We start from the raw sequence: 16,719 nt of genomic DNA, 5'->3' as shown, positions 1-16,719 counted from the left end.
GTTGTCGTGCGCACAATTTTTCTGAACATTTTCGAACTTTTTGGAGGAGGTACCTAAGTTTAGGCAAATTATTACGAAGGCCAAATTTTTGACCAAATGCTTCATCCGTTCGAGTGTTATCGTCCAAACCTACTTGGTGTCTAAAACCATACCCGCGTTAGCATAAATGCTGAGGGTACAAAAAATAGACAAACAAATTCTTAACAATTAGTTCTATTGTAAAACAAATATTTTCGGTTTATGTTGAACCAAGACGATAGGAATTTCCAAAATTCAAATTACTGTGTCATACAAAAATAATAATTTATTAATATTTATATTAATATTAATAAAATAAGAGCTAAAAATAGCAACTACAAGAAATTCCAATGTAGACCATTGAACGAACGGACTATGTATTCGCACAATGCAATGAGAAGCAAATTTAAATCCACTAATACTACTGCATACTCTAAATTGGATTGGAAAAATCGAGTAGCGTAAATTGGTTAACGGGCGGCTTCTTTGTCACCGTTTTTGTATCTTTTAAAGTAATTATCAATTTTGACAAATAACCGAAGAGAATATCTGAGGAGAGTCTCTCAAGTAACAAACTAAATACAAACATTTCGAGTTTGTTAGAATATGTTGAAAGTATAAAAAGATAATGGCAACGAGATTGATATGTACAGAAATTATTTAGATTTCAAACAGCAACCATCCAAAGAACAAAAGTTAAAAATGCGTGCTTTGATTGTAAGTTGTGGCTGAAGAAAGTGTAAAAACGTAACGAATACTTATGAATGTCGTCACGATTCTTTATAGGTCTTGTGCTTAGTGGCAGTAGCATGTGGCGACAAATTGGGTTATAACTACCAACCCGTAGGTCACTCCAATAGTGGATTATCCTTCGCCCCAGGTGCTGTTGGTGGTCAATCCGGCAGTGGATTGTCCTTTGCCCCTGGTTCTGTTGGTGGTGGTAGCGCTAGCTTTGACGCCCCCGTTTACTCTGCTCCCGCTGCTAAATTGGAGAAGGAATTCTATACATTTTCTGCCAATGATGCTGATTTCAGTGATCCAAATGCCGCTGAACGTGTTGCCGGTAGCTTGAAACAAGGTATCCGTGTTGTTTTCATCAAGGGTCCCGAAAACAATGGTTTGGAAGATGCTGCTTTGGCTTTGGCCAAACAAGCCGCCCAACAACAGACTGCCATCTATGTCCTCAACAAACAACCTGATCTCGGTGATTTGGCCAACAAACTTAACAGCCTTGGCAACAACAACAACCAGAAACCCGAAGTTCACTTTGTCAAATACCGTACCGCTGAAGATGCTGCCAATGCCCAACGTGCCATCCAAAGCCAATATGACAATTTGGGCGGTAGATCCCAAAGCTTCAATGGTGGTGTTGCTCCCGTTATTAACTTTGCTTCTCAATCAGCTGTTCCAGCTGTCAAAGCTCAGACTCCCCAAAACGCCTACTTGCCATCATCGGTATTCCGTCATTAATAGGGGTACAAGTACCAATTAAAGACTGATGTATTGTTATGTTCTTTTTGTTAAAATATAGTTTTAAAATAAATAAGTGATTGTTAAAAATGAACTTTCTTTCAACTCGTTGAAGGGGTTTTATTTCGGAAGATATTGCTACAAATCCTTCTGATATAACTACAGTCGAACCTCAATTATCCGTTGTGGTCGGGACCGGAAGCATTACGGAAAATCGGTTTTTCAGAATAATGGAATAACACAGTTTCTCATGCTTCTTTAATCTAAAAATATGGGTTATTACAAGTATTTTTGAATTTAATGTGGAGTTTAAAAGATTGAAACTGTTTTAAAATAATTCATGTTTGCATTGTTTTTGTCGATTGAAATTTGGTCGAATGAATTTTAATTCCGGATCATAAAGATTTTGGGGTTAATCGGTGTAAAATTAAAAAAAAATTGTTTTCAATTCCCGGATAACCGATTCCCCAATAATCGAGGTTCAACTGTATATTAACATCTCGACTATATAAATCGTTTTAGCTGTGGAATTATCTTTTGTAATCACGCTATAGTTCGCTATTGTTATCCCTCCTGGGTTCAGGCCAGAAATGTTTAAGGGGTGAAATGGGACAAAAGCATACATTTGAGCTGATTTAGTATTTATATAAATATGATTTGCACCAATTTTATAACATATATACAAGTAAAAAGTATCAGTCGGCTTTGCCCACATTGATATACCCACTACCTGTGTGAATTGAAACTGTAATCTTTGGACAGATCGAATATCGACTACACAATCCAAAATATTATCTGTTTTAGAATTTTGTGGCCCTTTTTGGACAAAAGCAATATATATTTGGATTAAAGCTCAAAAGTGTTGGGGAGGTACCTGAAGGAACGGACTGACATAGTCCATTTTGAAGTGGATGTTATTTTGGGAGTCACTTCTTTAGATAGATATGGCGCCCACCAGTCATTTCAGTTGGTCTCCGTATAATTTAGCGCTATTGGACCATTTTGCCAGTAGACATAAGAATATTGTAAACATGATCAAAGGATCTGCGTATATAACTTAAACTGCACCTAAAAAATATTTCTAACATATGTGCGGGTGGGTAGACCGTTTTTCGAACTTAAACTAATGTCGGCAATATATTAAGAGATATTAAGTTGGGACCAAATCGGTTGCTCCGTTCAAGAGAAATCCCAAATATCATTTACAACGAGTGCTATTTGCAACACAAAGTTTAAGGGGTGAAATAAAAAAAAAATTGATACGATTTTGTAGCTGTTCGGTAGGCCACAATCGAAATTTTAAGAAAAAGTTTGGGTTTACATTAACTAAGAAGCCTGAAATTTAACACGATGGTCAGATAATATTTAGCGGGTTTAATGGATCGAAACTTTTGTGTGAAAATTGGTAAAATTTGTAATATACATCTCATATCTTCCTTCCTGGAAGATACCCCAAAGTTCTAGGTGTGCTTACATCCCACCGAAACAGCCACATTCCAAGAACTGGAGATAGATGCAGATCCAGATTAAGCAAAAGGAACATAAAAACATATCAAATACTTTTTCAAGAACAACACCAAATGTAGTGAAGTTGTTCATGGCTGAAATTCTCAGGAAATGTAAGTCAGTATTACGTAAGTCAGGGACGTAGCCAGGATTTCATTTCGGGGGGGGCACCTGACCAAAATTTTAAAAGTCCATGTTAATGAAAATTTCTTATTTAGCAAATACGTAAACCTTATTTTAGACTTATATTACTGATGAAGTAATGTGCATTAGTATATTTTAATTAAAATGACGTAAGACTTCTAGGCCAATGTCCCTTGTTTTTTTTGACAATATATCAGAGTTAATATATGTTCAAAACAATGAATATATTAATAATCACATATATTTTAGGGTGTATCATTTATCAAATAATTCACAACTACAGTGAATGTTATGTAATTCAGTGATATCACTTCGGTAAGATCAAAATAAAGAGTATACAATCTGAGAAGGACTATACATTAGGCCGGGGCGATTTGAAAACCTTAATGGGCCCTTCGCGTTTCTGATTCGTGGGATTGCACTGATCAAAACAGTCCACCAGAGCATAGGTCTACGGTGAAAATCGAGCCTCCCGAATTTGACTTTAAGTTTTTATCCACGTTTTTTTAGACATTTTGGCATATAACAGCCAAACCATTGAGATTTTTGATCGAACAAAATTGTAGCCAAGACAGTAATTAGGAATTCTCTAATACATCGCAAAAGCTTTGGAATGCTCCTTCAGGCGGTTTTGGCCTTGAGAAGGTCCAAACTTTTCCACAAATGTCGATAAATGGCACTGTGCTACAAAAGTTGACCAGCAAAATATTTAAGCGTTCTGATGCAAAATTATATCGTGTTGGGATCCATGGACAACGACAATGCCTTTGTTCGTTATATGCCAAAATGTCTAAAAAACGTGGATAAAAACTTAAAGTCAATATCGGGAGGCTCGATTTTCACCGTAGACCTATGCCCTGATGGACTTTTTTGCTCAGTTCAATCCCAGGAATCAGAAACGCAGAGGGCCCATTAAGGTTTTTTCCTTCCATACAAATCGCCCCGGCCTACTATACATGTATACATTATTTTAGTAAAAATCCATAAACACAATTTTTCCCAATCTACAACAAAATGTGCCTCATCGAAATAATGGTTTTAAGGGCAAAGAGTGTTTGGCAGAAATGTGTTTCAGAAAATTTGGAGTCCACTTAGCTATGTTCATCCATCTGGGTGGCTGCCTGGAGAACACGATAATTCTCGAACAGATCAACAGATTCGGTCCAAAATTTGGCCTTCGTGATATTTTGTCCAAAATTTGGCCTTCGTGATATTTTTTCCAAACTTTGATCAACTTCGAATCGATCCACTCTTTCGATATCCTTTCACTGAGTATTTCTAAAATTTTTAGAGAAGTGCAGTTTAAGACCTCTCTGGATAATTAGTAAATATGGCTTTACTTCCTTTATGCTAATAATTTAGTTAAAGGTAAAAATATGAAATTAATAAACAAAAAGACCTCTCGGGAAACGCTTTGCTTTTTTGCAACAAGCGTTCCTGGGTCCCCTATTACTACAGGACAAGTTTTTTCAGGTGCAAGTCCATACTTCCAGAGAAAATGGCCCGAAAGCTGTAAAACAACCTACGGCAATCATGTGTAGTGGTTGGTGCGCACGACAATTTTCGTTGGTCCAACCTTTTTTTATTGCGATATTTCTGCGAGCCTTATATAAAGTTCTAAGATGGCAATTTGCGGTCTACTCTTTCTGGTATTTTCCCTCAAATTTCAAGAATTTTAGCTAAAGCGGTATGTGCGATTTTTCTTGAATGGACCAAAATTTGGATTTAGTAATATTTGGTCCAAACTTTGTTTAAGCTTGAAAATGAACCACATTTCTGAGGAACTGAAATGACTGGTGGGCGCAATATCTTTAAAAAGAAATGATCGCCAAAATAATATCTACTTCCAAAATGAACCATGTCGGTCCAGTCCATTTCTTCAGGTACCTTCTCCGCAACACTTGTTATCAATGATAAAATCCATATTTTGTTGGCAAGTTCATACGTCGGCAAATGGCTACACAATTCTGAAAATCTCCTAATACATAGCTTTGGGTTAAGGGATTTTTGGTTGTGTAGCTGTTGTTCGACCTGTCCATAGATGAAAGATTCAGTTCACACAGACTCAGGGTATATTCCTGTCCGCAAAGCCGGCTGATACTTGTTGAGATTTTGACGAAGAAGTATCTGTTTCCGTCAGGTTTTTATATCCTACACCACTATGTGGGGAGGGTATTATAAGTTGGTTTTGGCCAAAAAGTTTGTAACGCATCGAAATAATGGTCGCAGACCCATACTTATATATACCAAAATGAATGTCTCGACGAGCTGAGTCGATCTGGCTATGTGTGTCCGTCCGTCCGTCTGTCCGTCTGTCCGTCTGTCCATCTAAACCTTGTAATCACGCTACAGGTCGCAATTTTGATCGGATCGTCACGAAATTTTGCATGTTGATAGGGGCCCCGGAGGGGAAGAAGCCTATTGATTTTGGTGATGGTCGGATAATATTTAGGGGTCGGAAAGGGCAAAAAACTTAGGTGGATAAAATGACAACGTTTTTTCCAAAGCGAATATCTCAGCTTCTATATGGGGTATACCAAAAGCAAAACCTGAGAATGAAAGTAAAAAATAACACCTTTCTAATTATGTAAAGCAGGTGCTCGTAGGTGATCAAACAACGAAGATATCACAATAGAAGCAAATAAAACCCCAATTTTCATTTTTGCGATTTTAATTATATTGACGAATATCACAGCTTTGGTTGAAAACTTTCCAAAAGCAAAGCCTGGCTGTGAAAGTAGAAGATCCCCTCTTTACAATGATGCAAATTAGGTCGGCGTAGGTAACAAAATAACGGAGATATCGCAATAGTCGGTAATACATCCCATTTTTCTATTTTTTTGGAAATCACTCTACAGGTCGCAATTTTGATCGGATCGTCACGAAAATTTAAGGGTTAATGGGGGTCTCATAGTTGAAGAAGCCTATTGATTTTGGTGATGGTCGGATAATAATTAGAGGGCAGACTGGGCAAACACTTATTTGGAGAAAAGTCAACATTTTATTTTAAAGCCAATATCTCTGTTTCTTTAAGAGGTATATCAAAAGCAAAACCTGGCGAGGAAAGTAGAAAATATCACCTTTACAACGATGTAAAGTAGGTTGTCGTAGGTGGTCAAATAGCAGAGATATGGCAATAGTCGGTAATGCATCCCATTTTCCGATTTGTTTGTAATCACGCTACAGGTCGCAATTTTGATCGGATCGTCACGAAATTTTGGTGGTTAATGGGGGTACCAAAGAGAAAGAAGCCTATTGATTTTGATGATGGTCGGATAATATTCAGGGGTCGGAATGGGCAAACACTTATTTGGAGAAAGGTCAACGTTTTATTTCAAAGCCAATATCTCTGTTTCTTTAAGAGGTATATCTAAAGCAAAACCTGGCAAGGAAAGTAGAAAATATCACCTTTACAAGGATGTAAAGCAGGTTGTCGTAGGTGGTCAAATAGCAGAGATATGGTAATAGTCGGTAATGCATCCCATTTTCCGATTTTTTTTTGTAAACACGCTACAGGTCGCAATTTTGATCGGATCGTCACCAATTTTTTGGGAGTTGATGCGGGTCCCACAGAGGATGAAGCCTATTTAGTTTGGTGATGGACGGATAATATTCAGGAGTCGGACTAAGCGAAAAGCTTATGTGGAGAAAAGTCAACGTTCTTTTATGCGAATATCTCCGCTTCTGGTTGGAGTATTCCAAAAGGAATACCCGTCAATGGAAGAAGAAAAGATCTCGTTTATATTGATACAAAGTATGTTGGCGTAAGTGAGCAAACCGAGATATTGCAAAATTCAGTAATATACCCAATATTTCCATTTTTTGTAATCACGCTACAAGTTGGAATTTTGATCGGATAGTGACGAAATTTTTGGGTGTGGATGGGGGCCCCACAGAGGAAGAAGCCTAGTGATTTTGGTGATAGTCGGATAAAATTAGGGATCGGAATGGGGAAAAACTCATTTGGAGACAAATTCAAAGTTTTATTCTTTGTGAATATATCGGCTTCTAGTAGGGGTATTCCATGGGCAAAGCCTGTCAATGGAAGAAGAAAATATTACCTTTACATTGGTGTAAAGCAGGTTGGCGAAGGTGGTCAAACAAGGGAGATACCACAATAGTCGGTAATGCATCCAATTCTTCCATTTTTTGCAATCAAGCTACAGGTCGTAATTTTTATCGGATGGTCACGAAATTTTCTTTGCTTATGGGGGTCCCAGAGAGAAAGAGGCATATTATTTTTGGAGGTAGTCGGATTATATTCCCTAAAAGAAATGTTTACCAGTGAAAAGTTTATGCACAGATGTAGTGGTTACCCTACACCACTACACATGGTCGGCCCCGTCCCGACTATAGCCTTTGCTCACTTGTTTTTATTTCGTTTGTCGTCACAAAGTCCTTTGCCGAAGAAGGAAAAAGGAACATTTTTAGGAATATTGGAAATAATATGCAATAAATAAAATATAAACTTTAACCTCAATAATCTTGATTTTATTATCATTCGAAAGGTCGAATAAAACATAAAAATACGACAGAAAATACGTTTTTTTAGAATAGGCATTTACTAATTTATAGCAAGAGACTAGTTTCAAATAAACTCAACGGGCGACACTGCGGTGGAACGGAATTAAATCATAAAAATGGTTGATATAGTTTTTTTTTTTGCAAATTTCAAACATAATAAAGAATTTTTAATTTTTATGATGTAGTTCATTACAAAAACGTGTTACAAACTATATACAAACATTTAAAACCACAAACATTAAGCAACGATTTTATCTTTTATTGTTGAATTGCTCTTATCAAAAATTTCAAAAACAAAAGATCGGAAGAATATTTTTTTCTAGATGTTGTTTATAAGCCAAAGTATTGGACGTAATATGCAACAAACGTTCAATAAATACAAATAAATATCTTGTTCTGAACTAAGTAAAACTTGCAGTCAGCCTAAAATTACGAATAAATACTTAAACAACAACTTAAAACTTAACAATAACTATGCGAAAAATTACTCAAAAAGCCTAACGTTTTTATTAGTCTTTATACTTTCAAATATGTTGGACAACAAGTATACCAATGTAGTTAAATAATTCTCTGTAATACTTTCTCCAAATACTTTGCATATTTCTTAAAAAATGTAAAACATTTTAAAATGTTATTCAAAAACAAGTGAGCAAAGGCTATAGTCGGGACGGGGCCGACCATGTGATACCCTACACCACTACCCCTGTGCTTAAGCTTTTCACTGGTAAACATTTATTTTAGGGAACATAATCCGACTACCAACAAAAAACCAATATTTTAATCAAAAAAATATGCCTCTTTCTCTCTGGGACCCCCATAAGCAACCAAAATTTCGTGACCATCCGATCAAAATTTCGACCTGCAGAATGGAAGAATTGGATGCATTACCGACTATTGTGGTATATCTGTTGTTTGACCACCTTCGCCAACCTACTTTACACCAATGTACAGTTAATATTTTCTTCTTCCATTGACAGGCTTTGCCGTTGAAATAACCCTACTAGAAATTGATACATTCACAAAGAATAAAATTTTGAATTTGTCTCCACATGAGTTTTTTCCCATTCCGACCCCTAAACATTATCCGACTATCACCAAAATCAATAGGCATCTTCCTTTCTGAAGCCCCCATCAACCCCCAAAAATTCGTGACTATCCGATCAAAATTTCAAACTGTAGCGTGATTACAAAAAAATGGAAAAATTGGATATATTATATTTTATAATATATTTTGCGATATCTCGGTTGTTTGCCCACTTATGCCAACATACTTTGCGTCAATATAAAGGACATCTTTTTTTCTTCCATTGGCGGGCTTTGCTTTTGGAATATTCCTACTAGAAGCGGAAATATTCGCATAAGAAAAAAACGTTGACTTTTCTCCACATAAGCTTTTCGCTTATTCCGACTCCTGAATATTATCCGACCATCACCAAACTAAATAGGCTTCTTCCTCTGTGGGACCCGCATCAACTTCCAAAAAATTCGTGACGATCCGATCAAAATAGCGACCTGTAGCGTGATTACAAAAAAATCGGAAAATGGAATGCATTACCGACTATTACGATATCTCTGTTGTTTGAGCAGCTACGACAACCTACTTTACATCATTGTAAAGTTGATATTTTCTACTTTCCTTGCCAGGTTTTGTTTTTGATACACCTCTTAAAGAAACAGATATATTGGCTTTGAAATAAAACGTTGACCACTCTCCAAATAAGTTTTTTGCCCATTCCGACCCCTGAATATTATCCGACCATCATTAAAGTCAGTAGGGTTCTTCCTCTGTGGGACCCCCATTAACCCTCAAAATTTCGTGACGATTCGATCAAAATTGGGACCTGTAGCGTGATTTCCAAAAAAATGGATAAACGGGATGTATTACCGACTATTGCGATATCTCCGTTATTTGGTTACCTACGCCGACCTAGTTTGCATCATTGTAAAGACGGGATCTTATACTTTCATAGTCAGGCTTTGCTTTTGGAAAGTCCCAAACCAAAGCTGTGATATTCGTCATTATAATTAAAATCGCAAAAATGAAAATTGGGGGTTTATTTGCTAGTATTGTGATATCTTCGTTGTATGATCACCTACAAGCACTAACTTTACATCATTAGAAAGGTGATATTTTCTACTTTCTTTGTCAGGTTTTGCTTTTGGTATACCCCGTATAGAAGCTGAGATATTCGCTTTGGAAAAAAAACCTTGTCTTTTTATCCACCTAAGTTTTTTGCCCTTTCCGACCCCTAAATATTATCCGACCATCACCAAAATCAATAGGCTTCTTCCCCTCCGGGACCCCCATCAACATCCAAAATTTCGTGACGATCCGATCAAAATTGCGACCTGTAGCGTGATTACAAGGTTTAGATGGACAGACGGACAGACGGACGGACGGACGGACGGACTGACGGACGGACACACATAGCCAGATCGACTCAGCTCGTCGAGACATTCATTTTTGTATATATAAGTATGGGTCTACGACCATTATTTCGATGCGTTACAAACTTTTTGGCCAAAACCAACTTATAATACCCTCCCCACATAGTGGTGTAGGGTATAATTAAAAAAAATGTGTAGCATAAGCTAATATCCTATGGAATCGAAAATCATTTCCCTGGCTACGTCGGTGACTGAGGGTATTTGTCACCGTCAAAAATTTTGATGTTCTGGTCAGGGTTTGAACCTCAGACCTTCTGAGTGCTTGGCGGATGTGTTTACAACTGCACAAATGTGTCTCCCACTTTCCCGACAGCAACCCAAATACCACACAGCCGAGACACATTAGCTTTGTTCCTTTACTTTTTAATGGTAAAAGTGGTAAAAGAGAAAAGTGTCAAAATTGCTCTCTCATGAACATTTTTACCAGTAAAGTTTTTAATTTTGCTTCCTCAGCGTTCGACTTTTTCTTCTGTTTTTCGCTCATTTTTTTCTTTATTGTGAAATAATCGTCAAACAAAAGTCGAAAAATCAGTTCTACCATTTTTTACCTGCAGAAATTTGTGTGGTAGCCTGTGGTAGAAGAGAAAGGCATATGTGCTCTCTCTCCTCTCTCACTCTCTTAAAAATTGCTTCCAGGTTTACCACTTTTTGGGGTTAAGGAACGCTTTGCAATGGAATGGTAACAAATGATAACCTCAGATAAGTGAAGGAACACAGCTATTTACAATTACCAACGAACTGATCGACACACCCGCTTGCCATCGAACCGACCACACACGAATGCTACAGAGCCGAGCCACTAACGAATAGAGCAGAGGCGACAACATCCGGATACTTCAGAGCCGATCATATCAACCCAATCACCAACGAGTCAACAACCTGATACAAATGTTCAACTTTTGAGGGGGAAGTATCCTAAGGAGAGGACCGATATGGGCCATTTTAGAAGTTAAACTAAGTTTGGACAAAATATGACAAAGGCCAAATTTTGGACCAAATCGGTGCCTGAAGGTGTAAACCGATATGGCTTACCTTCGAACGTAAACTAAGTTTGGACAAAATATTATGAAGGCCAAATTTTTGGTCGAATCGGCAGATCCGTTCGAGAGTTATCTTGCGCTCCAACCACTACACATGGTGTCATAGGGGTTTTTTGAACCTTTCAGGCTATTTTCAAGGTTTGCCCCTGATGAAATTTGTACCGCCGTATGAGGGGCCGTGAATACAAGATACTACAACAAAAATCAAAACGTTTCGAGAGCAGGTCGTAAACTGAACTTTTCCGAGATTTTGTGTGGGAGGTACCCGAAGGCGTGGACCGATTGAGTCCATATTGGAACCTCATCTAAGTTTGATAGAAATTTCACGATGTGCAAACTTTGGACCAAATCGGTTACTCCCTTCAAGAGTTATCGTGCGCACAAATTCTCAGTTTCTTCTTTTTTTTTTGTTTTAATTGTTTGTTTTGGTTTTTTTTTTAAGATGTAGGCATTTTTGTTTTGGGTTCTACTTATGAGTGTATTATTTACATTTGTATATTTTTGATATATGTATGTATGATGCTACATATAATATGAAAAACAAGTAAAAATGTAAAGTTCGGTCGCACCTAATTTTATTATGAAATATTTTGACCTCAACTGGAATAATTTGTTTCCTTTCTCGTCCACGATACCAGTCGGAGACGTTTTTTGACCAGTAAGAACTCCAAATAGCAAATTACAACCAATTCGAACCGAAAATGTAGATAAAAACCTCAAAATAACTGAAATAGGGAGGTGCCGTAATATGAGTGCTATACCGAAACCTGGACCTAAGACTACAATTTTATGCGCAGAAGGTTTCTAATCATTGAGAACCCCAAATGGCAAATTACAACCAATTCGGGCCGAAAATGTTGATAAAATCTTCAAAATACCAGAAATCGGGAGATATCGTAATATGAGAGCTATACCGAAACCTGGACCTAAGACCACAATTTTTAGTGCAGAACCATTGGGAACCCCAAATACCAAAGTACTGACAGTTAGGGCTGAAAAATGTAGATAAAAGCTTCAAAATACCTGAAATCGGGTGATACCGCTACATGGGGGCTATAGGAAAAACTGGACCCATATTGATGATTTTTTGGGAAAATTATTTTTGACTTATTTTTAGCATATACTGAAAACATCAGATTGATCCGAAGACTATAAATATTGTTGTCGCACCTTCCCATACAAGTGGGACCACTGTGCGATATAACCCATCTTCGAACTTAAACTAAGTTTGGGCAAAATATTGCGAAAGCCAAATCTTGGACCAAATCGGTTCATCCGTTCGAGAGTTATCGTGCGCACCAGCCAGCCAGACAGACAGACGGACGGACATTGCTAAATCGACTCCAAGTTGTCGGAAACACATTTCGTCCAAACATACTAGGGGTCTAAAACCATTATTTCGACATTTTGCCCGCATAAATGCTGAGGGTATAAAAACGACCAATATTTCATTGTATTATATTACTTTTGCACATCATTGTAATTTACATCAATTTAAAAACTGCGAATTTCTCTATCATCACAGAATGTATCTTCCAGGAATGAAGATATAAGATGTATATTAAAAATTTTACCAATTTTCACACAAAATTTTCCATCCATTAAACCTGCTAAATATTATCTGACCGTCATGTTAAATTTCAAGCTTCTTAGTTAATGTAAACCCAAACTTTACGAAAAAATTTCGATTGCGGCCTACCGAACAGCTACAAAATCGGGTCAATTTTTTTTTTGTTTTTTTTCCATTTCTTTGTGTTGTAGGTTATAAATAGCACTCGTTGTAAATGACATTTGCCATTTCTCTTGAACGGAGCAACCGATTTTGTCCAAACTTTAGATCTCTTAATATATTGCCGAAATTAGTTTAAGTTCGAAAAACGGTCTACCTTTAGGGAACCTCTCGCACAAGTGTTAGAAATATTTTTAAATGCAGTTAAAGTTAAATTAACAGATCCTTTGGTCCTGTTTACAATAAGCTTATGTCTACTGGCAAAATGGTCCAATAGCGCTAAATTATACGGAGAGCAACTGAAATGACTGGTGGGCGCCATATCTATCGAAAGAAATGACTCCCAAAATAACATCCACTTAAAAATGGACTATGCCAGTCCGTTTGTTCAGTTACCTCCCCAACTTTAATCCAAATATATATTGCTTTTGTCCAAAAAGGACCACAAAATTTTAAGAAAAAAATAATATTTTGATTTGTGTTGTCGATATTCGATCTGCCCATAGATTACAGTTTCAATTCACACAAGTAGCGGTTATGTCACTGTCGGCAAAGCCGACTGATACTTTTTACTTGTACATATGTTATAAAATTGGTCCAAATCACATTTATATAACTACTAAATCAGCTTAAATGCATGCTTTTGTCCCATTTCGCCCATTAAACATTTCTGGCCTGAACCCAGGAGGGATAATATTAGCGACCTATAGCGTGATTACAAAAGATAATTCCAAGGCGGACGGATGTGTACAGCTAAATCGATTTATATCGGCGAGACGTTAATATACAGTTAATCCTCGATTATCCGGGAACGGAAAACAAAGATTTTTTTTTAATTTTACAGCGATTAACCCCAAAAATCTTCATGATCCGGAATTAAAATTCATTCAACCAAATTTCAATCGACATAAACAATGCAAACATGAATTATTTTAAAACAGTTTCAATATTTTAAACTCCACATTAAATTTAAAAATACTTGCAATAACCCATTATATTCCATTATCCGGGAAAATCGATTTTCCGTAATGCTTCCGGTCCCGATCATTACGGATAATCGCGGTTTGACTTTAGTTATATCGGAAGCATTAGTAGCAATATTTTCCGAAATAAAAACGTATAATAACCCTTCAACATAGTGGTGCACGATTTGAAAGAAAGTTCATTTTTAACAATCACTTATTTATTTTAAAACTATATTTTAACAAAAAGAACATAACAATATATCAGTCTTTAATTGGTACTTGTATCCCTATTAATGACGGAATACCGATGATGGCAAGTAGGCGTTTTGGGGAGTCTGAGCTTTGACTGCTGGAACAGTTGATTGAGAAGCAAAGTTAATAACAGGGGCAACACCACCATTGAAGCTTTGGGATCTACCGCCCAAGTTATCGTATTGGCTTTGGATGGCACGTTGGGCATTGGCAGCATCTTCAGCGGTACGGTATTTGACAAAGTGAACTTCGGGTTTCTGGTTGTTGTTGTTGCCAAGGCTGTTAAGTTTGTTGGCCAAATCACCGAGATCAGTTTGTTTGTTGAGGACATAGATGGCAGTCTGTTGTTGGGCAGCTTGTTTGGCCAAAGCCAAAGCAGCATCTTCCAAACCATTGTTTTCGGGACCCTTGATGAAAACAACACGGAGACCTTGTTTCAAGCTACCGGCAACACGTTCAGCGGCATTGGGATCACTGAAATCAGCATCATTGGCAGAAAATGTATAGAATTCCTTTTCCAATTCAGCGGCTGGAGCTGAGTAGGCGGGGGCATTAAAGCTAGCGCTACCACCACCAACAGATCCAGGAGCAAATGACAATCCACTGCCGGATAGACCACCAGCAGCACCTGGGGCGAAGGATAATCCACTATCAGAGTGACCAACGGGTTGGTAGTTATAACCCAATTTGTCGGCACATGCCACAGCTACTAAGCACAAAACCTGGAAACAAGAACGATACCATTAATTTGTATCCATTTCGTCTATCCACTTTCGTTAATCCACAACTTACAATAAAAGCACGCATTCTGAAATTAATGTTCTTTGGATGGTTACTGTTCGAAACCGAAAGTATTAGTGTATATTTGAAACAACAAGACAACGCCTTTTTATACGTCAAAATCATATATTAACACATAGTTTTCGTTTTAGTTGATAAAAGAAACTCTATTCGATGGTTCTCTTGGTTTGTTTGTAACATTTGCTAATTATTTCTTTAGCTACTCTTTTAAGGCAACATCTACTAACCAGTTAACGATTTTGGAATTTTATAAAATTTGCCTTGTCCAATGTTGGTGTTCGGTATTGTGAATTTCGTATTATTTGATCTTTGCCGGTGTGTAATTTATTCAGTGTTAAATTTTTAATAATATGCATTTTTATTAGAGAATGGGGAATTCTCATTGTGTTTTCTACAATGCTATGCTTTAGTGAGAACGTTATTTTTATTTTTGGAGTTTTTCACCATATAAATCATAGTATTAATATTAATACAGTAAACATCTCATTTCACTACCAGTGTAGTAAAGTGTTGGTATCACTTGAAAACTAAATTTTAGTCTTATTTATTGTCTGGCTAAGAGTAGATATACAATCGGCCGCTATGACGTGTAAATTATGCCTACCTCTGCAGGACTAGTTGTGATATTGTTTTCTATTAACGAAATTATAATGTGATAGAACTGTTTAAAGATCGGTACAGAATCTTAGCCTTGCTCATGGGTGTTACATCGTATCAATTATATTGAGAATTCATATATAGTGTTTTAGTGAAGGAAAACCAATATAAAATGAAGAAAAAATTAATGTGCTTGGCTTTATTATAACCTACACCACAATGTGGAAAGGGTATTATAAAAGTATTTTCCCAAAAATGCATGTAACACCGTGAAATATTCGTCGTAGACCCCACAAATTCATATCTCGACGATATAAACGTATTTTGAGATGTGTGTCCGTCGGTCCATTAAAAATTGTAATCAAACTTCAGGCCGCAATTATAGACCAATCGCCACGAAATTGAGATTGGGTTCCGATCAGATAGAAAACGATTGGTTTTTTGATGATGGTGGTGAAATATTTATTTGAAATGGACCAAAAACAAAATTTTTATCCGACTTTGCAGCGGCTCTGTAGGTTGCAATGATAGTCTGATTGACGCAAAGTTTTAAATAAAGTTTGGGTTTACGAAGCTTGAAATTAACCATGATTATGGGATAATATTTAGCCCCTTAAATAGACCAAAACTTTTATGTGAAAATTTGAAAAAATTGTATAATTACAATGTTTTTATTCCTCCAATTTATGTTATATTTAGAAGAGGAACTCTTCTATCTTCGAACATTATGGATAAAAACAAATATTTATTGTTGTTGTGAAGACGTTGATGATGTCGAACTTCAAACTAAGTGTCCGGGTTTTAATTTCTTAATGCATGTCTATATCGAAGAACAACACCATATACATGGACTTTCTAAGTCGGTTTATGCATGTATATAGCTCCCATATATATTTTCGGTCTATTTCATTTATTTGATGCACCCAAAACGTTATGTGTGTTTTATTGCATTTATTTATTTATTACATTTGGAACGTGTGACGGATTTTGCTCAAGAAATGAATTTGCCAATTTATATTGAAATCGGTTCAGATTTGGATAGAGCTCCCATATATTGGCAATTATGTAGGAATTTAGCATATGTTGAAGAGCATGTTTGGGGTATGGTAACGGGGGAACTGTTGTTTTTTAATATTAATGGCGTTAAGTTCGATAGGGCCGAACTTGGTATACCGTCGACCACGAGTTGTATTGAAGTAAAATGGAACAATTAGTTTCCTTTCGT

At 36.8% G+C, this 16,719-nt stretch overlaps 2 protein-coding genes across 2 annotated transcripts; one reads left to right on the top strand and one right to left on the bottom strand.

Annotated features, from left to right (window-relative positions):
• Positions 1 to 720: 720 nt before the first annotated feature.
• LOC141389870 (uncharacterized) lies at positions 721 to 1,488 on the top strand. The gene is made up of 2 exons (XM_073962055.1): positions 721 to 735; positions 805 to 1,488. The coding sequence occupies exons 1-2, from the start codon at positions 721 to 723 to the stop codon at positions 1,486 to 1,488; spliced, it is 699 nt and encodes a 232-aa protein (XP_073818156.1).
• Positions 1,489 to 9,213: 7,725 nt separating this feature from the next.
• Positions 9,214 to 14,909, bottom strand: LOC141389862 (uncharacterized). The gene is made up of 3 exons (XM_073962044.1): positions 14,889 to 14,909; positions 14,150 to 14,818; positions 9,214 to 9,249 (listed from the first exon to the last, which is right to left on the bottom strand). Exons 1-3 carry the CDS (start codon positions 14,901 to 14,903, stop codon positions 9,214 to 9,216), a joined length of 720 nt encoding a protein of 239 aa, XP_073818145.1. The 5' UTR covers positions 14,904 to 14,909.
• Positions 14,910 to 16,719: the final 1,810 nt, after the last annotated feature.

This window comes from Musca autumnalis, unplaced genomic scaffold, assembly GCF_047663935.1.
Source record: "Musca autumnalis isolate F117 unplaced genomic scaffold, ASM4766393v1 scaffold_1, whole genome shotgun sequence".
Taxonomy (NCBI): Eukaryota; Metazoa; Arthropoda; class Insecta; order Diptera; family Muscidae; genus Musca; species Musca autumnalis.
Note: the sequence above shows the minus strand (reverse complement) of the source record. Positions and strands in the feature narration are given on the sequence as shown.

Coding starts and splice junctions, on each gene's coding strand:
- LOC141389862 (XM_073962044.1), bottom strand. Junction 9,250..14,149: donor ACGCCTACTTGCCATCATCG/GTATTCCGTCAT, acceptor AGGTTGTCGTAG/CTGCTCAAACAACAGAGATA.